The sequence below is a fragment of the Erpetoichthys calabaricus genome, chromosome 1 (genome assembly GCF_900747795.2).
Source record: "Erpetoichthys calabaricus chromosome 1, fErpCal1.3, whole genome shotgun sequence".
Lineage (NCBI taxonomy): Eukaryota > Metazoa > Chordata > Cladistia > Polypteriformes > Polypteridae > Erpetoichthys > Erpetoichthys calabaricus.
The window spans coordinates 45,146,871-45,172,549 of record NC_041394.2 but is presented as its reverse complement, the minus strand read 5'-3'; the positions used below and the strand labels follow the sequence as shown (position 1 = coordinate 45,172,549).

At 37.2% G+C, this 25,679-nt stretch overlaps 1 protein-coding gene across 1 annotated transcript in view; it reads right to left on the bottom strand.

Moving 5' to 3' along the window:
- loxl2b (lysyl oxidase-like 2b) overlaps positions 1–25,679 on the bottom strand; it is a 112,731-nt gene that overhangs the window by 69,991 nt on the left and 17,061 nt on the right. Inside the window, exons 2-3 of the mRNA XM_028798872.2 lie at positions 22,055–22,452; positions 17,528–17,703 (exon numbers count right to left, since the gene is read on the bottom strand). Coding sequence (XP_028654705.1) covers positions 17,528–17,703; positions 22,055–22,406 — 528 coding nt within the window. The 5' untranslated portion in view covers positions 22,407–22,452. The remainder of the gene's footprint in view (positions 1–17,527; positions 17,704–22,054; positions 22,453–25,679) is intronic.

The following is a 25,679-nucleotide window of genomic DNA, read 5'->3' as shown; positions in this document are numbered from 1 at the left end:
CAGTGCATAGATTTCACACTAAAACATGGCATATGGACCAACCTGGAAATGTGTGTATGCATAAAATAATCCAGATGCATAAAACTGTGCGTACGCCAAGTTCCATGCTCTTCCCCTTTATAAAACCCAATGAATGTGAAACTTAACACAGGTGCACACGCCTACAGCCTCCCCCTGACTCCTCCCAGAATTTCACATATTTGAATATGCAAATCAATATAAGTAGCCCCTTCTGTTCAGTGTTTTGTTAAAAGACAATGGGAAAAGCACGTGGAAAAAAGAAGAATTTCAACGAATGCAAAGTGGAGGCAAGGAAAAACGTACTATTTGTAAATGAATTGGTTAAAAAATAAATGCTGCATCTCTACATCTGATTACCTGTTTTTACATTCTGCATCTCTTCAGGTACAGGCAAGCAACAATTGTGTGCCACATTATGAAGCACGCTACATGCTTGCACAATGCAACACACTTTCTGAGGACTACAGAGTAGCACATTAATATAGTGGAAATGCTTTCTGGTTACATAAGCAAATTCATTCAATGATGGCACCTTTATAGTGTAGCGTTGGAGCCGAGTGCCACAACAAATAGATTCGCTGCTCTTTACATGGCTCTTTCAGGTGACTCACTATCCTTAACATGACTGCTTGACTAGTTGGAAAAAACCATGTGCAATAGTACAGAGTTGCCATTTTTATAGGCTCTCCTGCTTATAGATGATGTAATGACAGCTCATTCTTTGGTGATTCATCCCTGTCTGGTGTAACTTGACCAGCACTGTTGCAATAGTAACATGCTAGCAGTTGACCACTCCAATTACATATGGAAAGCTGGACGTTGCTGCGAATTGCCCTTTGATGGTTGCCAGTTCAACCACAGTGTAAGGAAATCTTATGTATCTGGTTCACAAGAGGATAATACTATCGTATATAGCTGGCATGACGTGACTCATTGGTGATTGTGAAATACCCGATCGGTCAGCAAGTTCATATTGAAAAGCACCTGTGGCTAAAAACCCAAGGGTGGACAAAACTTGCAAAGAAGCAAGTAGAGCACAATTCCTCAAAGCCTCCTGTGTAAAGCCGGTGCTAGTTCAGCACACAGTTCCAAGAGGATAGCTCTTGGAAATCAAAATTGACTTAGAAGCCAGTCATCGTCATCTATAAATATGCACTCTCTTCTGATTCTTTCATTTGTGATGTCTTCTAATAACTCTAAAGCAGCTATGGTAATTGGAATACTTTGGCCATTCTGTGCACTATTATATTGTTACAGAATGATTACAATCAAGTGAATTAAATTTGTAAACAATATGCAATTTCAGTGTATTTGATAAATCCTGTGTCATGGATACAAATATGAAACAAAAAGTGCACAGAAACAGTAGCACTGCTTTGATGCTGGGTGCTGCCCTTTAATAAAAACCGAGCAGAAACTTGCATACGCACAGTGTGGGCGTGCTGTGAAATTGAGCGTGGCTTTACACAAAATGTCGCTTTTTTTACATCTCAAAGTGTGCATGATAACGTAAGCATGCATGTCTCTTCAAAAAGAAAACCAGTAGAGACTTAGTAGTACATTCCTGGATGTAGCCACTGCTGTATTGAAGCAATGCAACAAAAACTATCTCTACGCTTTACAATGGGGTCTAACATTTATATATTTGTTCATAGTGTAATACAATTTCTTTTTAAAAAGGTACCCTGCCAAAACACTTAGTTGGCCAGTTATCTTATCAAAACACCTTGACTATGCATTGTTCTCCTCTCCTGCTAAAGGAATCTTAGGCTAGAGAGGTCTGTACATTTGTTACATTGATGACGACATACTTAAAGGTTTTGTTTCTTTCCTGGTGTATATATAAACACAGTGAACTCCAATTTCTGTACTACAACATGCCTAAAGAAGGGGCCTGAGCTGCCTTGAAAACCTGCATATTGTAATCTGTTCAGTTAGCCAAAAGAAAGTGTCCTTTTGCTTCACTTCTCATTTTTAAAAATAAATAATTTTGTGTATAATGGTTTATAACACTGCAAAATACAGGTGATTCATTTTGCACAATGCAGAAACTTGGAAAAAACTATGCAATTTATAACTAACTTGTTTAGATAAATGACTTATGATGGGACATCAGCTCATCCAGGGTGTATTCTGCACAGCAGGACATTCTGTTAACACTGCAGAGTTTGAACTTAAATACAGTAAGTAGGTACAGAAAAAGAATGAAGCTTGTGTTTTATTCTTTGTGATCATTATGGCAAGGGTCTCTAATACCACATGTGATACCACATGTATGTGCATAAAAAAATACTTATGCCAAAATGGTACTGACCGACTAGCAGCCTCTCCAGTACTCTTCTCAGTTTTCATAGGCAGATACCAAAAGTCAAGGAATCAGTTATCCCTGACATTAAGCTGAGATGTGTACTCTTCTTCAGCACATTCTATTACAGAGTATCTAAATAATATTAAATCCTTGAAACTAAGTACAGAACTCAAACCCTCACAAGATATTTGCAAATAATGCAAATGTTCAGTTTACTTGAGGGCCTTTTAAACAGAACAACATTACTATTATTATAAAGTACTGTTAAAGCAACATGACTTCAAAACTTGAAAAGACCACCAAACAAGAAATGAGTCCAGTTTGAATTTTCTGTTATGAATAGAGCTTTTAGACATACTACCAGTCTGATCAGAATGTAAACGTGAATGATGCTCTGTGCTTGTATATGGATATGCACTGTACAAGACTAAATGAAGCCAAATTGAATTTGATGAAAGAAAAACAATGTAATACTGCTAACCAGGATTCTAAATGGAATCTCAAGTCAGACATTGCAGTTGCTATGCAAGAAAGAAAAACTTTATTTTATATAGCACACTTCAAAGTAAAGTATACTTTGTAAAGCAAACATAATACAATTCACAACCCAGCAAAATCTTGAAGACTTTAAGAAAATCACCACATGAAAATTTGTGTATCGATACTATATGTATGTATTATATAAGTTGTATGGTGGTGAACTGGTTTCTTATTCAAAGTCAGTTTCTACCTTGATCTTGGTGCTACTGAGATATTTTAGCTTATATGGCACCAGAAGCTATGTGGAATTAATTATATCTTTATTATGTCTGTAAATATATACGGCACTACAAGTCTGTCCTTTATGAAAGGAGCTACAAAACAATATATAGACTGGATTGTGAAAGAAAGAAAGAAAGAAAGAAAGAAAGAAAGAAAGAAAGAAAGAAAGAAAGAAAGAAAGAAAGAAAGAAAGAAAGAAAGAAAGAATTTTGCACAATGCAGAACTAATCTTCCCCATGCCCCAGCTAACACTAAAAAGGCAGCTTGCAGATCAAATTTTCCAAGACAGACAAACTTTGTCAAAACAGTTTTTTTTTTCATTTCAAAGGAATCCCATTTTCCGTAGCTGTGAACGTGAGCTGTGTCTGCTTTCACAGTTGACTCACTCTGTATTAAAGACTCTATAAATTTTTCCAACTCACCAGAGAGTTTTTTTCCCTTAATTGTAAGAGAGTTTCCTTCTGCAGGTCACATGAAGCAACACGTGTCTGTGAAACAGAGGCTGCAGAAGGGTTCAGCACTTGGGCTGTATTTGAGAATGAATTTAGCATCTGTAAACTCCCCATTCTGCAACCACTGCCATACTGTAAAACTTCCACATACCATCGCCAATTCCATGCTTTTCTTCTTAGGCAGAATTATTCTACTTAATTCATAGGCTACACCACCTACTCACCCTAATTAAAATATGGTACAACATAAGAAATCTTCTCTCAGTCTGCCTGTCCATAGCCCTGCATACCTCCTGCTTTCCACCAGAGAGAAAGTGAGCAAGTGTGACTGCATAAGAAAGAAAAAAAAGTGTTACTGTGCAATTGTAGCTCAAGTATTGATGGCGTAGCAGGGGTGTTAGTGTGTTTATGTTGACAGTCAGACAATCAAGAATATGTAGCTTCTACTAAGGTGATATTTTGACCTGAACTGTTGTTTGTCAATCCATCACATGAAGATAATTCTGTCTAGTTTCCTAAATATCTACATGAATATGTTATTATTAAAAGTTAAATTTCTTAATTTTATTTGAAAAGTCAAGCAAAATGACATCTTTTATTGGCTAACTAAAAAGATTACAATATGCAAGCTTTCGAGGCAACTCAGGCCCCTTCTTCAGGCAAAATGTAATTAATTTTACTTTGAACTTTGACCGACCAATAAATATTTTCTAAGCCTTGACATATGATTATGATTCCATCTTTTATCCCGACAACTTCAACACAACCTGAATGCACCTACTGGATAAATAGAGCACTCAAGTTAAAGCATGGATAATTTGTAGTGGTAAAGTTGAAAAAGGTTTGGGACATCTTTAAGTAGTCAGACAACAGCAACATTTTCTGACACATACCTGCATAATAGTATATCCATAAAGAAAACATGCTTTGCTCTAACATGGAAAATAATGTAAAAGGAAAGGCAATTATAAGACAGTAGAAACAAAATATGCTCAAAGTGATATATTTTCTAAATTTAAAATCATTGCCGTGTAAGAGAGAGTTATTTATGGGAGTGAGTGAGTGTTTTTCCTGCTTTGCAAACCCTCTGCCGCACCCCCTCAACCCAGAACTGAATTTAGCCAGCTTGAGGACATTATATTATGTACATACTGTAGTTGTCTGGTATTATTCTTCATATTTGTTTTCTTTCTAATCTAACTTCATACATTAGGTAGAGATTTAAATTCTGTTTACCATTCTAAACCCAGCCCAGGCTCATCTAAGAGGAATATCCTGACATTTCACACCTCGAGTTTTCTGTAGGCAGATACGCAACATAAAGCCAGTGACCCAGTCACTTCTTATGGAAAAATCCTGAAAGGCAAAGATAAGGTCAAGCATCCAGGAAGTGGCAGAGCTGGGGGCCTCATGCTTTTCTGAATGACGCAAGCTCTCCTGAGCCTTGATGTGACTGTTAAGCAGACTGAGGTAGTCTGAAATTCATATGTGAAATGTTTTCATTTCTGAAAGCCAGTACACAGGAGAGCTGCACCATCAATGGACATGTCTGGTAAAGACATCAAAGTTGTTGGTTTCACTGTGAAAAGACAGTTTAAAGAATAAAAAAACATATGGCAAATTTTGGAAGTTCTTCTACGATAAATATTTTTTTGTTGCTCCTACTACTATCCAAACGGAGTCTGCAGTATTCATCAATTAGTTATACATCCATTGGTTCATCCATTCTCTGACCCCAAATTTTTTGAGGCACAACAACAACATTTATTTATGTAGCACATTTTCATACAAAAAACATATAGCTCAAAATGCTTTACAAAATGTTAAAGAAAAAATTCTAAATAGGCAGGGAGGAGGAGCACAGCCCAACAACAAGTACAAGGCAGAAACTAACCATGGAAGGAATGCCATTTAAAGCATATCTCTGCTGTAAGACCTGCTATATGCCAATTTCGATATACAATATTGATCATTTGTGACAGTATCTCAGTATACATCTTTATCCTGATCCCAAAAATGGCAGAAATCTCAACAAAGAATAACACATTTTTTATTAACACATAATTTTAAAAAATTGTGATGATGGAATGTTAAGTATAGGAAAGGAAAGATGTGACTGGGATTGTACTATACTGTACCGTACAGTGAGATTATTAAATTTATCCATCCATCCATCCATTTTCCAACCCGCTGAATCCAAACACAGGGTCATGGGGGTCTGCTGGAGCCAATCCCAGCTAACACAGAGCACAAGGCAGGAACCAATCCTGGGCAGGGTGCCAACCCACCGCAGGGCACACACACACACACACCCACACACCAAGCACACACTAGGGCCAATTTAAAATCACCAATCCACCTAACCTGCATGTCTTTGGACTGTGGGAGGAAACCCACGTAGACACGGGGAGAACATGCAAACTCCACACAGGGAGGACCCAGGAATTGAACCCAGATCTCCTTACTGTAAGGCAGCAGCGCTACCACTGCGCCACCATGCCACCCATTATTAAATTTAATAACATCAAAATGTCATTAACATAAACCAATTCAAATATATATCCAATAATAAACAAAACTAAAGCCAGGGATATGGCCCCAGCAAAACAATGACAAAGACTTGCTGTTATTTTGCCTGGTGATTTTAGTCAGCACAGACTGGTGTTTCATCCATCCATCCATCCATCTTCCAACCCGCTGAATCTGAACACAGGGTCACGGGGGTCTGCTGGAGCCAATCCCAGCCAACACAGGGCACAAGGCAGGAAACAATCCTGGGCAGGGTGCCAACCCACCGCAGGACACACACAAACACACCCACACACCAAGCACACACTAGGGACAATTTAGAATCGCCAATCCACCTAACCTGCATGTCTTTGGACTGTGGGAGGAAACCGGAGCGCCCGGAGGAAACCCACGCAGACACGGGGAGAACATGCAAACTCCATGCAGGGAGGACCCGGGAATCGAACCCAGGTCCCCAGATCTCCCAACTGCGAGGCAGCAGCACTACCCACTGCGCCACCATGCCGCCGACTGGTGTTTCATCCTGTCAAAATCCAGCTCTCAGCAACTATTATCAGTGGAAATGTAATCAAAAATAGGATAGATGAAAATTCATAGAAAAAGTGCAGCAAAGACTTAAATAATGGCAAATAAAAAATAAAATTAATCAAATGCAATTCTGCGGTAGGCTGGCGCCCTGCCTGGGGATTTGTTTCCTGCCTTGCGCCCTGTGTTGGCTGGGATTGGCTCCAGCAGACCCATGTGACCCTGTGTTAGGATATAGAGGGTTGGATAATGGATGGATGGATAGAAATGCAATTGATTTTGTATTAGACAAATATGGGATATTATTATTGAAGCTACTGTGCTGAGCATTGTGCCTTCATAAAGGTGAACTATTCCATCACTCTACTAGTATAATGTTTACTATATTTTCTAAATGGGAAAGTGAATAAGGATTACATGAAAATGAGACATTTTCTATAATTTTTCATTTTAGTGCTTTTTTGACCCATTAAAAACAGATGTAACTGACAAGAGCCAATGCCACATCTACTTAAATTCTTTATGAATTTGGAAGTAGAAGCTTAAGGCTGCCATTTTCTAGTCATGTATCCTGTAAATTGCACTGTATGGCAGTATTTGGTGTGACTGTATTTAAATCAGTGCCAGGTTGGGATACTTTGTCTTAAGATTGTATTCAGTCTCAATTCTTAGCTTTTTGTTTTTGTTCTCGAATATTTTGTCTTCTGCTTGTAGAGAAAAGCCAAGCAAAATGACACCTGAAAATTTTAACTACATTTCATGTCCTGATCCTTTTTCTCAGCTTTTTTGCAGAAGGGAAGTGTGGAACTAAAAAGCCAGTGGGCTTACTTACATTGAGGCCCAACTGAACTACTGAAGTTGGAATAGTTTGGCATGTTTTAATTTTAATTCCTCCTCTAAACAGTAGCACAGTATCTAATCATTAAGCGTCATGGAGACAGGAGAGTGAATTCCTCTTACATCAAAAAGGGTATGCAAGCAAGTTTAGCTGGCAACTGTAAATTAGCAGCATAATGCAGTGCATGAGTGTGACCTTTGATTGACTGCCCTTGGCTCCCCTTCTTCTTTCGGCCATCCTGTTGCAACAACGGATCATTTTTTTCCATATTTTCCTGTCTTCTGCATCTCGCTCTGTTAAATCCATCACCTGCATGTCTTTTATTAACACATCCACAAACCTTCTCTTGGGCCTCCCTCTTTTCCTCTTGCCTGGCAGCTATATCCTTAGCATCCTTTTCCCAATATACCCAGCATCTCTCCTTTGCACATCGCCTCTCTGACTTTGTCTCCAGACCGTCCAACCTGAGCTGACCCTCTAATGTACTCATTTCTAATCCTATCCATCCTCATGACACCCAGTGCAAATCATCTTTAACTCTGCCACCTCCAGCTCTGTCTCCTGCTTTCTGGTCAGTGCCACCGTCTCCAACCCATATAACATAGCTGATCTCACTACCGTCCTGTAGACCTTCCCTTTCACTCTTGCTGATACCTGTCTGTCACAAATTACTCCTGACACTCTTCTCCACCCATTCCACCCTGCCTGCACTCTCTTTTTCACCTCTCTTCCGCAATCCCCATTACTCTGTACTGTTGATCCCAAGTATTTAAACTCATCCACCTTCACCAGCTCTACTCCCTGCATCCTTACCATTCCACTGACCTCTCCCTCATTTACACACATGTATTCTGTCATTTCTACTAACCTTAATTTCTCTCCTCTCTAGAGCACATTTCCACCTCTCCAGGGTCTCCTCAACCTGCTCCCTACTATCGCTACAGATCACAATGTCATCAGCAAACATCATAGTCCATGGGGACTCCAGTCTAATATCTTCTGTCAACCTGTCCATCACCATTGCAAATAACAAAAGGGCTCAGAGCCAATCCCTGATGTAATCCCACCTCTAACTTGAATGCATCCATCACTCCTACCGCAGACCTCACCATGGTCACACTTCCCTCGTACATATCCTGTACCACTCTTACATACTTCTCTACCACTCCCAACTTCCTCATACAATACCACAACTCCTCGTGAGGTACCCTGTTAAATGCTTTCTCCGGGTCCACAAAGACACAATGCAACTCCTTCTGGCCTTCTCTATATTTTTCCATCAACACCCTCAGATCAAACATTGCATCTGTGGTGCTCTTTCTTTGCATGAACCCATACTGCTGTTCACTAATCATCACCTCCCTTCTTAACCTTGCTTCCACTACTCTATCCCATAACTTGATGCTGTAGCTCATTAATTTTATTCCTCTATAGTTACTATAGCTCTGCACATCCCCCTTATTCTTAAAAATCGGTACCAGTACACTTCTTCTCCACTCCTCAGGCATCCTCTCACTTTCCAAGATTCCAGTAAACAATCTGTTTAAAAACTCCATTGCCATCTCCTACAGACATTTCCGTGCTTCCACAGGAATGTCATCTGGACCAACGGCCTTTCCAATTTTCATCCTTTTCATATCTGTCCTTACTTCCTCCTTGATAATCCATGGCACTTCCTGAATCACTATCGCCACATCATCCACCCTTCTCTCTCTCTCAATCCCTTCATTCATCAGCCTCTCAAAGTACTCTTTCTATCTGCTCAATACAGTCTCCTCGCTTGTGAGTACATTTCCATCTTTATCCTTTATCACCCTAACCTGCTGCACATCTTTCTAAGCTTGGTCCCTCTGTCTAGCCAATTGGTACAGGTCCAATTGGTGTCCAACCTCTCATACAACTCATCACATGCCTTTTCTTTAGCCTTTACCACCTCTCTCTTCACCTTATGTCTTATCTCCTTGTACTCTTGTCTATTTTCTGCATCTCTCTGACTATCCCAGTTCTTCTTCACCAACCTCTTCCTCTGCATACTCTTCTGTACTCCCCATTCCACCACCAGGTTTCCTTTTCCTCCTTTCTCTGTCCAGATATCACGCTAAACACCCTGCTTGCTGTCACCCTTACTACTTCTGCTGTAGTTGCCCAGCTATTTGGCAACTCTTCACTGCCACCCAGTGCCTGTCTTACCTCCTCCCTGAACTCAACCTTGCAGTCTTCCATTTCCAGCTTCAACCATTTGATCCTTGGCTCTGTCCTCACTTTCCTCCTCATCTTGATTTCCATTGTCATCCTACAGACCAGCATCCTATGCTACCTAACTACACTTTGCCCTGCCACCACTTTGCAGTCTTCAATCCCTTTCAGATTGACCCTCCTGAATAGGATATCATCTACAATGGAATAAGCAGGTTCAGACAATGATGCATGTACGCAGTGCCCACTTTAGTAAATAGTAAGTAGCTTACTATTGTTTTGTTTTTCAGACATAAGATATCAACCACAATTTATGAAGGTGTTTGTATTCAGATCTTACCTTGACCTTAACAATAATCATATTAATAGTAAAAGATACATACATTTTCTAATGTACTCAGACTCATCAACAATGATGTAGCCCGGGGATCACTGGGCATTTCGTTTTTTGGTGCCACCAATGCAGTCCCTCTCCAAGGGCTTTTGGGCAACTGAAAAGCATATGCTCCAGTGTCCCTATCTGGGGGCATAAGAGGCAGGTCCATGTTTCAGCTTTGCTCCACCTGTAGAGGTTAGATGGACTGGGGACCACATCATAGGCTGACTGGACCAGGAATTTAAGCAATGTGGTTCCGTCTTATATAGCTCTGACCAAAATATTTGGTGGTCCAATGCCTGATCCCATCTTGTCCATGCTACTTGCAGTTGAATCCTTACTAATCTGCTGGCACATGACTCCTCCATTCCAACTCTTACCTCTTGCTGGACCAAACTCCATCTTGACCCACTTCGGGCCCTTTCATAGCTTACAGAATCTTAATCACGTTTTAGTATTGTAAGACCTGTTCTGCAGCCTTTCAGTTCAAACACTTTATTTTTACAAAGTGTTGACAAGAAAGATTCATTCATTTCTCCAGCAGTGTTCAAGTACTCCACAAGTGTTGTGATCGGGGTTAATGTCCAATTAGCAAAAGTATTTACTCCAACATGTTAAGTTAGTTAAAGTACCAGAATATGCATATGTGTCAAAACCTAGAACACCTACCTGACTTTGGGAAGGAAAGGCAAAAAAAGTGCTTTGTTGTGGGAGAAACAGCTGGCACAGATAAGGCAGTCAACATGGGCTATTGAGTATTTCTAGCCATTGGATAATTGTTTTTTAAACTCTCGAATTCGTAGGCGTTATACATTCCTGTCTTTTGTGCTCTCTTCTCTTTTTCCTAGCCCGCAGCTAGGAAACCAATGACTTTTCATTTACTCTAACTTGTCTGCTCTTTTCAGACTCTTGCTTTAGACAAATCCTGTAACATATATTCAACAGCTGAATCATAAACTTTGAAGAGAAAAAAAATGTCTATCAGTCTAAAAATATATATGTTAATAAGTCATTAGTTGCCAAAGCAGTCAAATAAGTAAGAGACAGATAAATACTTATAGATGGACAGATGAGTAGAAAGATAAATAGACAGACAGATAGAATCACTCAGGCCTTGTTCTGTCTAGTGAAACCAAAAACAAAAAAGAAATCCACTCTGACAATCATAGAAAAAGACTATTAAAGATGACAGTATTGTGCAGAATATAATACTTCAGCTGTTTAACTGAGCTCCACAAACTCCAAATTGATTCTCTGCATCCTTCATGACTACTTGCAACTCACTTTCATCAACAGTGTAAATATTCTTGTTTGGCTGTTAATAGAAACAGTTCCCACTGAGGTCACACTGATCTAAAGTACTCCTCTGAATTTGAGCTCTGTGCACTTGGAATCACATTTACATTGGTGTTATGGTTATGCATGTCTGAAGGTTTTCAAAGGGATACTGTTGCCCTCTGTGTTATTAATAATAAACAGGGCACATAAGTCACATCTGGGAGGAGGGCAGGTGAAATCACTTGCACCCTCATCTGAATAATAGGCATTCCTTACATTGTTTCTTCCTAAGGTTAAGCATCTATAAGCATTACCAAGGATAACCAAAATCTCTGGAAAAAGAATCTGAGTTACCATCTCGCAATGCGATCTTTAAGTAATATATCTCAATAAATAAGTGAATTAGTAGATGACAAGGATTCTGAGGCAGCACAGAGGGCTTCTTTCATCTCATTCTCGGTGCCCTTCAAAATCATTTGTAAAATGACATACTTTACCGCACATGACATACTTTTATTTTCTAAATCTATACTGCCACTTTATAGCTTAATCATCAAACTACCCTTACTTCATGTTCTTACACTCAAAACATGCCAGAAGTTACACAATGTCATTTGATTTATCTTTTTTCCAAACTAATAAATTCCTGCAAAGTGTTTGGATTGATCTATCCTACTCTTCATTTGGCAGTATTCTGACTAACCTGACAGGAGTTAAAGATTTCTGCTTAGGAAAAGAAAATATCAGGCTGTAGTAGGCAAAAGGTTATATTGCAATTAATTGACTGCATATTTCCAAGTAAGTATGATCAAAGAAGTTTTGACTGAGGAAGCTATGTCAAAGCTTTTCATTTACACTCTTGTTAGGTTTTCCAAATCCAAGCTTCCCTTAACCGGCTATTTAATTAATATGTAAAGAGCCTTCCTTGTTCCCACTGAGCTCCTGCATGCTCTAAGGCTACAAGGAATGCTATGCATGTAATATCACCCCCAAAACCTGACCTGCTTCTACCGTAAACAGCAAACTGTCTTTATGTGTCAGTGGCACTGGCAGCCCTGACTATTTCATTACCTAAAAAAAACTTTAATGCCAGCAGGTCAAATATTTACTAATACTGTGTGGAATGCCTGAAACCTTGGACATTTTCAGACATAAATAGTAGATATGAAAATAAGCTTTTATATATATATATATATATATATATATATATATATATATATATATATATATATATATATATATATATATATATATATATATATATCAATCATTCCAGGAAATCTAAAACGAAAACTGAAAAACAGGACTGCATACAGGAATAATGATGAATACCAAACAAATCACCTTTGTCAATTTAACAAATGTCTGCACTGAAATTAATAAGCATGAAATGCTTTAATGAATTTGAACAAAAGCCACTTGACACACTTCACTCAATTAAAAAGATAAAAATAATAAAACCTCTTAGTACATTAGTAGTGCCAGCTACAATTTCAGTATTGAACATTAATGGATATTACATATAGATATTTCCAAAGACTTTGATTCATTATGAATTGAGTCAGATGTCCATTAAAAATTCAAAAACACATTTAATTAGAAGAGCCCATGATTGTGCCATACAATGTCACTTAATCAGTTGAACTTCCACTTTTAAACTCCTGAGTTCAGAATGAATAGCACATATTGTATAATACGAAGTCTCTCTACCAAAAAGCTAACCAAAGAACATAAACAGGTATCTAAATTAAATCATATAAATGTAGTTATGTGTAGAGCATTTATATCACTTTGCAGATTTTTTATATCACCTTAGGGTGACATGGTGGTACATTGATTACTGCTGCCACCTCACAATCTGCCTTCCTGGGTTTAAATTCCAGTCACTGTTTGTATCACTTTACACATTCTTCCACAGATATGCAGGTTAGGTTAATTAATGATTCCAAACTGTCCAGAACTGAAAGGAGAAAAATGATTTTGTTTAGCTGTTACATTCAGGGTAAAATTCAAAATTTTCTGCACTGATCAGCCATTATGGGTATGGGAAAGCTGTGCAGTCTGAAGCCCTTCATTTATTTTCATCAGGTAAGCCAATTTGTGGCACTGGAGAGTGATGAAGTATTGCATTTTGATCATACATGCAAGTAAAAATGTCACTATACTCTGCTCGTGTGACATTACTACTGCTGCTGCCGCAGCTGCTGATACTGCTGCCAGAATAGGTTCAGGCTCCTTGTGACTCTCAACTGGATGAAGAGGGTCTGCTATGTTATTCATAGGTTATTTAAGCTGCTAAGTCAAATACAAACTGCTAAAAAATACCTACACCAAGAATGAGAATGTTATGTAATTTATATAATTTTGTTTCTATTAACTACTATGTATTTTTAAATACATATAACTCAATTGTATATATACTATAAATTCTGTAAGTGTAAACTCAGATAATGTATATACTGTGTACATATTGGGATGCGAGCCCATTGCAGGCTCATACCAACTATTTTTAATGTCAACAACTAACTTTAAATGTTTAACTAATTTAACATGCACATTTTCGGTAGGCTGCAGGAATCTGGAATAAGCATGATAAGTGCAGAAGTATTCCAAGAATACTGGCAAACTTGATGCACTGATTTGCAAATGAAAGAACACTTACTGTAATACTGAACCATTTCATGCAGAACATTATAAGAAAAAGAAAGGAGAAATATAAATGTCCACACACTTTTGTGAGCAGTGACATGTTGCATGATCAAACATGAAAGTAAGAATTTCACTTTACTCTGCACATATGATAATACCATTACTATTACTACTACTATTGCTTTTACTACTAACTTTTTATTTTACTCTTAAGGGAAAATTTAGTCAGTACTGCAAAGGTTTAGTTTGATGGAGCAAGTTTGGAAGGGTTCACTATCCATAGCTGAGCTTGTTTTCAAAGTGAGGAGCACTTTTTTGAAAACAGGAGCTGAAACTCAGAGACACTCTTCCTACCATGGAAAATTCTGCAGGAATAGTATAATTTACCAATTTAAATTAAATTTATTTCCTCTCAAATGCTTGTAGGATAGGCACATGGATGACTGTACAGTAGTAACAATAATCTCAATTACCCAACAACACTCTCCTAGAACACATATACATACTGTACGTGGTCTGGGAAAGGAACAAATTACTTTCTCAAAGTCAAAAGTACGAAACACAGCTAGTATCACATGTAAGAGTAAAAGAAGGCAGGTCAGCATATAAAGATAAGAAAGTTTTATCCAACAAACTGTCTGATAAAACTGTCAGAATGTAATTTTGTAATTAGCATTGTGTAAAGGATCCATTTGCAACAGCTTGCATTTCACAGGTTAAAGGAAACTGCACATCAATAGCTGATATTTATTTATGCTTCATTTACCAAACACATACATTTTTATCCTGTTTTTAAATATAATTTAATTAATTGCCTAATAGAGCACTTTGCAATTGTTTTGACAATTAAATTCATAAAATAAAATGAGCAACTAATTGATTCGTTCCATATAAAAAAAGTGCCATCATTGATTCTTTGACTGCTGTAAGTCAAACCCTGGTACCAGTGAAGGATTAGAACAAAACATCAATCTTGTTTGTGACATCTTCTCTGTTTATGGCCCAGTTTCTCTGGGGCTGCCAAACGTACTTGGTCTCTTTTGGTTGCAAAAGTTGAACTGACAGTAAAAAATAAATAAGCAAATGGAAGCTTCTGTGATGCACATTTAAAAAGACACTTCATCTACACTTTCCCATAGAGATAAAAGAAGCAAATATAACAAGAGAGCACAAGACAGGGTGCTTCACCTCTTCCTTCACTAGGCTCCCCTCCTCTCCATTCTCATAAGACTGTCACCAGGAGCTCACCCAGGCAGAATCAACAAATCCAGTGATTCAGCTATTTAAAATTCCGCAGTGATGATCTCAGAGGGATGTAAGAAGATCTGGGGAAGCTTTACACATTTTTGCCATTAGCTCAATGCCCTGCCCACCACCAAACCTCACAACTCCCCCCAGCACATGTCAGATGGAAAAGCTGAGTTTGCAGTACTGAATATGTACTCAGATCTCAGGCATCCCCCGTCTAGACTTCTCTTGTGTTCTTGTACTACCAGCTGTGGGTGGTGGGTGGTAGTGGTGGTGTTGGTTGGAGGGGTGTGTTGTGTAGACGGTTACTGTTAAGTATCACTTTGCCTTGATATCAATGTCATTCATAGACAGAGAAAATCAGAAAAGAAGCTTCCACACATAACAGCAGAGGGATTGTGCTAGCCTGTCTGGAGGAAATCATCAGGCAAGGATTTCCTACGCCATTGAGTGGGCTATATTTACAAAGATGACTCCTGATTAAATAGCTTGTCTCCAACTCACTTTGTCTATGTCCTTAATGGCCTTCATTGAACCTTTCAATAGTGAGTCATACACTGTACGGTTTCCTTTGCGGTATATAGAAAAGTCCAAGCAATCTTTCCCACCATTCATTAGAAAGTGTGTCTGACCCAACATTTTTAAACTTACCTTTAAAGCAAGTAAATCTGCTCCAAAAAGGGAAAAATGAAAAGGTTCATTGCTTCAGAGAGTATATTCACAAAATCAAAGATTCACATAACAGACACACAGTGTATTTTAACTGTGTAAAATAGAATTGCAGAAAAAAACACTTTGCTATTGCTCAACAACTGAATATGTAGAGCAGAAGAAGAAACTGGTGCTGACAGGAAACGAGTGTCTAATACCACTGAGAATAAAATGTGGGTCAGCCATTTAAAAGCACATAGAAAGTGATATGGATGTAATGTCACTTGGTAAATCACGTCGATCAAATAGGATGATACACTGTGTGACCTTGTATTGTAGGGCCAGAAGATGGTATCTCAATAACAAAATATGACAGGGATCATAAACTGAGATCCAGGAGGAGCTTAATGGCAAGTGCAGAGTAAAACTAATTTCTTAATTAGAAGCCTATTCCTGCTGCTTATAAGCATTTCAGTTAAGTGGGTGGTATGTTTCCACTTTTAAATCTGCAGAATCAGAAATTTCAGTTCAGTTCACGTCGGTTTTTATACTTTTTCCCCCTTTTTCTTTCAATATTTAATCTGTTCTCTCTATATAATGATAATATGGAGAACAAAGTGCAAGTTCCTGAGAAGCACTGCATAGTGAGACTATTCTTCCAATAAGAATAACAGAAAACATTTTAAGACAAACTGAGTACAAATCATTTTCTACATGATACCACTTTTAACCTAAAAATGAAAGGTTATATAGAACCAGCACCATTATTTTAAAAGTAAAAAGATGAAGGAAATGCTTTGACTGTATTGTAATTTTAGTTACAGAAGAAGAAGTGATGCCTCCTGAAAAACACTTCAGATATCTCTTGAGAAGCTTTGTCAGTAGCTAACTGGAGCAACAGTAATTCAGCAACATTGAAACCTGTATGTAAAGCCTTTCCCTCATGAAATTATTCACTTTATTGCACAGTACCTTACAATTTCATTCACTTCTTTTTCACCCCTATCCTTTGGAAATCTAGGAAATCCCGTGTTGGGAAAATAGTTTATTATAAATTGCTTTTATATAATCATTTTAGTATTGCTTATATTTTGAACAACAGAGTAATTTTGAAAAGAAAATGCCATTCAACCAACAAACTCAACTATGGCAGTCACCTAATTTCTTCAGTAGAGCTCACCATCAGTATGACTGTCTTATGCTGACATGAAGTACTCTTTGTTTTTGATTGTTTTTAAAGCTGTTGGCATTAAGTTAATATTACTTTAATAATCACTTTTACAATTTGTGACATTTTAACTCAATCACTTAAATTTCTAGCACATTTTTATTTACTTTGAAACTAAGAATTTTAGAGACTATAAATGGAGATTTACTGCAGTCGACCTAAATTAACGGTTCAAGAGTTAGCTTATAATTAAGGAACTGGCTAGAATACAAGTCTAAAGCAACTTCAGAGGTGTGAATAATAAGCTTGAAAACACTGACTGGAAGCGTGTTTAGCATATTTAGTGAAAAAATATTACATTGTAATTTGACTTAGTCAGTGATTATTTACCAACAATGAGATGAACTGGCAAGGTATAAAAAGAACTCTATATTTATTTTTTTTTTCTATTTAAAGGATATGTGCAGTTTGGAAAATTGTGCATTTGGCATAACACAAAATATAAGTGACTGGATAAAAGACAAACCTCTACACTGTTGGTCAGTGTATTGATGAATTTGAAGCCTGGGATTCTCTTATCACTACAGACAACACCAACATCCTCTGTATGTTTGCAGTCAGAAACTCCAAAGCCATTAGAAGAGCACTGGGCCAGTGTCTTCTCTTTTCCAGTGCAGTGGACATTGTCAAGCCAAATACGCCCTATTTAGAAAATGAGAAAGGTTATTATATATTTGGAAAAGAGATCAAACTCATTATTATTAATTTATGGTAGACATACACCACAATAAAGACTCCTTATTAATGATTTATAATGATCTATAAATTTGAAATTTCCAATTTTGCTTTACTTTTACTAAAATGGATACATAATGTCCAGCCTTAAGTGCACTCACTTATGCAAATGAGTGGGCGCTAGTCAGATCTTAAAGGAGAAGTTATTGATTTTTCAAGTTATTTCTTCACGGTCATGGTATATGTATTCATTTACCACAAAAGTACATGTCCTAATGTAAAAACAGAAACCTTAAAACTTTTTGAATACTGTACATTTACTTTGAAGCGGCAAAATTTTCATTTTAAGAACATGTGCCTATTTCTTTTCTGAAATATCCTTGTGACAGCAAAAGTAAACCATAAGAGATCATTTTTATCACAGAATCTCTGTAGTGTTTTCTATAGGTAAGAATGGGTTTTCTATTGGCTTTTCATTTTGCCCCTCATTCTGTCGTTTCTCGTGTGTCCATTGCATTGCTGTAGCTTTATACTTTAAATTATCCTGCTTTTGTCTCTGCATTTCTGTGTCATCAATAGTTAAGTGTCTTATAAAAAAATGATGCTCTGCACTAAATTGTGATAAGTGTCTGACAGAGTGGTAGAGCTTTCTGTATGCCCTGAAATAATCTGATTTGATTATGCATTCAAAACATGATTCATAGTGTGTGTCAGTTCTGGCAGCACATGTATACACAACAGATACACATTCAAACTCATTTTTTTCCCTAAATATAACCTCATTTATATTTACATTTGTCCCTGGTTGTATCAGTCCTTCCATCTATAGCCTTGTGCAATCTAAGATGCATGTCAGCTTCAAATAAAGAAAAACGATTATTCATTGTTACATTTTCATACATTGTTGGGTCTGTAATGAGCATACCATCTTCCAGCATTGAAAGCTTCCCCTACAGCTTGTTTTTTCCACTCTGTACTGTCTCCATTTCTCTCCATGTGGAAACTTGCTCAAGCATTATAATAATTACTCCAAACTGTGTAAAAAAGACTGTTGGTAGATATTTCTCAACCCCATAATATAAATGAGATAGCTGTGGGCTATGATTCACAGCAATTTTAAATATTTTAATTATTTTTAGTATACTGTATGTAGTGATAGAGTATGAGTGATTATAAAAGTGATTTTTTTAGTGATTATTACCTAATTGACTACAACACACAGACAGCCATTCACATCTGAGCATCATCATTTAATAAATGTCAATTGTAACAGCTGGAAGAAAGTAGTTTTTGTGGTGAAAAGGAGAACCTACAGGAAATCATGCCCCTGAGATGAAAAGGTTGTCAGATGACCAGCAAGGTAAACTGCAGGCCTGTCTCATTTTAACTCATAAAAATGTTTTGTTTTTAGGTGCAGTCGATTATCATGTGTGAAGCACCTATTGATAAATTCCATGTTTCTCTTTTCGCAGGAAACAACTCAGCCCCACACGGACCAATTTTGTTGAGATGTGACACACTTATTCTTCAGAGAATTTGTTTGAGACAGTTCAATTTTCACTCAGAGATGTCAAACAGATCACGCTGTACAAATCTTTAAAGTTTCTAAATTTCCCATTGAAAAGCATAGGCAAATTTGTACACTCACCCATCTTAAAACAGAGAAACTTTTATTTACAACTTCAACTAGAAATATACCAAATTGTATATTACTCATCCGACAGCCACTCGGATGCCTAATGTAAGTTAGTCGGACACCGTGGAAGGCAGCCGTGTGCAGGGCCGGATTTATATGAAAAGAGGCCCTAGGCTATTACACTTATGAGGCCCTTTCACCTTCCATTTTTAAGTTTGTAAATTACATGAGAGATAATAAAATACATCATTACTGTGATTAACCAATACATTTTTATGTTTGTTTATTAGTCATATGCGTAGAATTTCTCCTTATTTTCGGTTCAGTGTTTTAGTGTTCACTGTTTTTAGAATAGTGTAATTTTCATTTTGCTAACAATTTGAATGTAGGCCCCTCTTGATCTTGAGGCCCTAGGCTGAAGCCTAGTTAGCCTATAGGAAAATCCGGCCCTGGCCGTGTGTGTAAACATCTCACACAGCAAGCGCACACTGCAGAGCCCTTCTCCTGCTACTTTAGATACGTTAAACATTAGAATACAAAAAAGTCACTTCAGTGGAAATAAATGGAAGAGGAAAGCAACCATGTAAGCAATACATAAGACTGAATTGATTGAACAATATTATCTGCAGATTATTATTGTAAATAACCAACATTAATAGCCTGCAGCTAAATGGGGTTTGAACCAATTAACACAGGAAAGGTGCAGCTGCCCTAACTTATATAAATTTAAGATGGGTTTAGAAATGCACATTGACATCAGGATGTAGGAAGCTTCAGTGGATTAAGCCCCAGATCTTTCAGACCCAGGTGTACATGAACAATCATGGCAAGTCCTTAATCTTCTTGCCCATTGTGTACTATTCGTATTCCCATTATACAATACATTGGTTCCTTACTAAGCTTTTACTTACATAATTTTAAAAAATTACTGTGTTTTAACTAATATTGATAGCTAGATGGAGATTCTGAAAAACATATTTAGGTTCTTATTCTCCTTTTATTGGAGAATACTGATACTGATGTTAAGCCAGTATTGGTCATTTGGTATAAATATGTTTTTCAATTGCTAATGGATACTACTCCATTGGGTATACTTTCAAAAATAATTAGTCACAGACACTCCATCACTAACACACCCACCAATCAATGCCGTTTTTGAATCACTTGAATTGCAATCTGTTCTGTATGTTTTTAACTCCATTATGCAGTCCTGTTAAAAAGCACATATTTTAATGTAATCTGCTAACACATTTAGTTGCTTTCTATCATCGCTATTTCCTTAGAATATGACTCATTGCTATAAAATTATTTAATAAATATAAATATAATAACTGACTCAGGGATTAAATAAATAATAAAAATAAACAGTTGCTGAATGCACCTGAATGTTACACCACACATACATTGTCTAACTTGTTTTTTCCTTCCACAACAACATCGATACGCTCTTTTACCATATACTGTATGTGCAATACTTGATAACCTCTTTGATGTAATATTTACATATTTCTGTAAGTTTTAATGCTTTCGTTTTCACGTTTGGGCTCATGCCCCATTATGTCCATTATAAAACACGAGAACAGGTTAAGTGTTTATTAAAATTATAAAAAAATGCTTCACTTTAGAACATAATTTCATATGCCAAATTAATATATACCATGATTGTGAACAAATAACTTTGACTTTAAAAACTTATCCACTTAAGCTGGTAGAATACTGCAAAAAGGCTTCAGACTATCCAGTTCTATCCAAATCTGTTGTCTTTCCTCTTTTGCAAAGACATAATTACCATTTACAGCTAAACCAAGACTAACATCGTAATAGTCTAATTAGTGATTATTCATGGGTTCTGCAATACATGGCCATACTTGTCTCATTAAAATCAATTCAGCTCAAATAATGGTTGTCTTTCATTCTTATCTGCAAGGAACATAAGGCCACTTATTTGTGAAAACACCAGTAATTCTGGCTTTTGTCTCATTTATTTGCTTTTATCTCATTTTAGAACGTAGCCCAAGCCCTCCACTTTCTCTAGATGTATTGGAGTAAATCCCAGAGCTACCCTGCACTACTGAAAAGCTTATGTTGTTTTTACAGATAATTCTGGAAAGGGCACACAAGCCATTAGCCCGGGAGCTGACAGGTACTTCATAGATATGATGCAAGTTGGGAAGATGCCCTGTCAGGTTGTGAAAACTAGAAATTTAAATGGCACAAATACAGAAAAGTTACATAAAGAAGTGCTTCTGGTATCTTCTACTTTTATTAGCCTGAGACTTTTTTATCTTGTGAGTAGGCTCCTTAATACAGTTAGGGATGCTAAGCCTACTTTCTTATATCACCTTCAACTAAGTAATTACACCAGATCTAACCCAAGTGAGATATCTGGTTGTGAAAGGACAGAAAGACTGGAAATCTGTAAGGCACAAAAGCAGGAATGTTGCATAAAGAAATGCTGATTGCATCCTCTGACTTTATTAGAATACATTTTTTATCTTGAGAATATGCTCCTCAATAAAGTTAGAACAGTAATCATGCAAGATCTAACACAAGTGCAATTTTTTAATATGAAGTGGCAGACAGAGGACAGCAAAACTTCCTCAGAGCTTCATCTTTACATGCAAGTGAAAGGCCACCATTTAACTCCCAGAAGCCCTGTGATAATGATAGAGTAGGAATTACCTTCTCCTCTTCCATACTTGGAAGCAGCCGACCAGGACATAGCTTCCACATACCCCAACTCTCTGCAAACCACCTGGGCTGCGTGGATAGAAAAGTCATCATCACAGACTGTGCCCCACTCTCCATTGTAGAAAACTTCTACTCGTCCTTCATTGTGTTTGCGTTTCTCCCCTGCCAGTCGCAGTTGAATTTTCGGAATGTCTTGTGGCACCTGAGGAGCTTGGTATTGCTCTGTTTCATGATAGCTTTCACCATATGGCCAGTTCTCATACTGGGCATAGCACAGAAGTCTGAACTCTCCACCCAGGCAAAGCAGGAAAATGGAAAAGCAGAAGAAGAGACTTCGAGGCATTATGGTTGGACTTTGGGGGTTTTGTTGCAGGAAAATACACACGGTCCTAGACAACAAGAAAATCATGTTAGACTACTACATCATACCCAGAGTGGGTTTCAGTGACACTACTGTTTTAGATAAAGTTTATGCACCATTGTAATTGAACATAATGCAGTTATCAGTATATCTTAACAACAGGTATCACTGGCACATAGCTGAGTAAAACATCTCAGTATGTTAGCTGTTTTCCTCTGTTTTCCCTAACGAATATGTAGCATTGTAGAGAATGTTGGTCTAAAACAATTACTGCATCTGCAGAGGTGGTACTAACCTGATTTATTGGGGCAGCACAGAGTGGACAGTAGCTCCTCTATATTTAAGACATCCATCCATCCATTATCCAACCCGCTATATCCTAACTACAGGGTCACGGGGGCCCGCTGGATCCAATCCTAGCCAACACAGGGTGCAAGGCAGGAAACAAACCCCAGGCAGGACACCAGCCCACCTCAGTCCTCTATATTTAATACAGGAAATTTGTGATGGTGAAGAAGAAAGTGGTTAACATTTGAAAGGCACTGTTGCCTTATCAGACTCATTCTACACTTGAGTGAATCACTTAGCCTATCTCTACTTTTGTTTGTAAATGTCTAAGTTTGTAAAAATCCTTCAGATACTATTCACTACAAAAAAGCTGTACATTAACATAAATGTTAAATTTTGTTCTTTGGGTTTCAAAAAGATTTACTGGGGAATGGTGTGCTGAGTTCACTGTTGCCAAATAAATTGCTAACTGAAAGCAATAATGCATCCTTGTATAAAAATGATGTACCCTATAGTTCATTTGTCATTCTTAGGATTAATTTTCCTACTTTATAGACGTAATGCACCTCTAAACACTGCAAGAAAGGTATCATTTATAGAAAGCCCTTACAGCACTCAGTGAAATCTCAGATATGCCTAACCTTGTGGTCTGTATCTACACTACAGGGGAAACGTCTTAAAATGGGAATCTAGTAGCCATTACCTCAAAGGTAGAAGCCAAACTCATTGGTTAAGATGACCTAAAACCAGTCCATGGCACTCTTTGCTGTTCAAGCTCTAAACCAGTCCAGTCATAGTTGGTAATAGTAAAAGCAGATATTACAAGGGATGCCAAAAATGAAGTCTCGTCACTGCAAGCCATCAGTACATGGTGCAAAACATTACCTGCTGACTCAAAAAAGGGGAAAAAGTCCCCAAAGACAACAAAGCAATTCACTATGAGTCTTATTAGATTTCAGTGTGAACTTGAGATATGGCTTCTTCCATACAGTCATGCTCTCAGATGTTGGTTTTCATGCAAACCCATCCTCTGTTTTGAGTTTAGCTATTTTTTTGTGCCTAAGTTTAGTGTCTTGGAAAAAGGCCACTATCCTATTAGTGACCTTAGAATAATAAAAAAGGAGTGATGTTGATGATGAACATAATGCAGGTTTAAAGCCAAGCTTAACTTGGACATGTTTGGATTCAAACAAAATGATTAAGGAGAACCAGCCAGAAAACTTAAAAAACGTTTTTTGTTGGTATTGTTCCAAAAGGTAATCATTTAATTCTTATATATGAGCACTATTGGACACACTTAAAATATGATCACCTCAGTGCTTTTGTTCAGTTCGTTCCCTCTTCTTTCTCATCTGCCTCACAATCAACATTATGGGCACAATCTTTATGATTCATATTTATAAGCAGCTACAAGATTTAGTTTTTTATTTATTTGTTAAATGTTATTTATAGGCTTCCATTTGAAGTGAAGCATTTGTCTGCATATAGAGTTGCACTTTTAAAGAGAAAAAGTGCATTGTTTAAATGTGTAAAAAAAACATTACTCTTTTCCATATTATTTAGGTAAGTGTTGGTATTGGTGGAATTTGCACTTTTTAAATAATAAATGAAAAAATTATATATATTATATATACACACATTAACAATATATAAGACATAAAATAAACATTTCAATTACACCATTAAGTACAAAATAATATAATATAATGGCTTCAGATCTCTAGGATTAAATGCTGAATATGTGCAGAATTTGAGGGAAACAATCCCAAGCTGTAGATTTGCCCTCAAGCTTTTGGGATCTGATAGCTTAATGTTTTCATGTAAATCAGCAACATTGGCCATCAATACTCAATAATGTGTCATGACCTTTATCTTTGGCCTGCCATTTACTATGAGTAACTGAAGGCAATTTTTTGTCCCTAATGACAGTGCTAAAAGGAGTAAGAACACGTATACCTCTTTCAAAAGCCTTCTTTACATTGACTAATGTCAAGTGCCACTGCTGGAATGCAGTCCTTTTGTTTCTGTTGTTTTGTCTTTCGGTAATAAAGCTGCTGATGACAGCACATTGCCCAGACATCACTTAGCGACACCATTATATAATGCAAACTAACAGGCTTGATGGCAACTCATATCCCCAGTTCTCCTTGCAGACTTTTGGATTTTATTTCATGCAGAGTGCATTTTTCACTTATTTTAATAAATGCAATTTTGAAAAATCACAACACTGAAAATGCTCTCTGTGACTGTAGAAATATCCAGTTTAAGAAGTAAAAGTAGAACCTGCTAGGTGGCTAATCTAAGTCCAACAATGTAAAAGCAAAAAAAAAAAGACTTTCGCCATTCTTTTTTACATTTTAGCTCCCTTGGATAGCCACAGAATATTACTTTGTTAGAGACACATCTACCACCTCTAGAATATGACTTTGTTAGAGATACCTGTTGTTAATCTACTGTACTTTTAAATTCCAAGATGATGTTAGTTGTCCAATGTTTCTCTTACATAGGAAATTTAGCAACAGGCTGCTGATGCAAAGGTTTCCAAAGTTACAAAATGAAATAAATAATGCAAATCCATCAGTCCTTCTCAAGCAGAGCGTAATGTTTGAAATTCATGTGGTGAAAAATGTGCATGTCCAGGGCGTTGTCTGGTTGCTCGGCAGATTATCTCTGTGCTACTCTATACGTTGGCTTTTGCAGTGACCAATAAACAGTGAACTGATACTTGTACTGGTGCTCTTCAGCAACACATACTGTAGCTTAAAGTTTAATTGACACTCTTAAAATATTTTAGAAAGAAGAGAAAGACAACTTAGAATTTGGAGACAACATACAGGAGTGTAGTTTTACTTAATTAACTCGTTAGCACAGAGGCGGCTATTTTTATTTAATCATCTTGCTTTAACATAGCCATACTTCAAAGGTAGCACTTACTGTCTACTTGGGATGTTTTAGCAGACTTGAAAA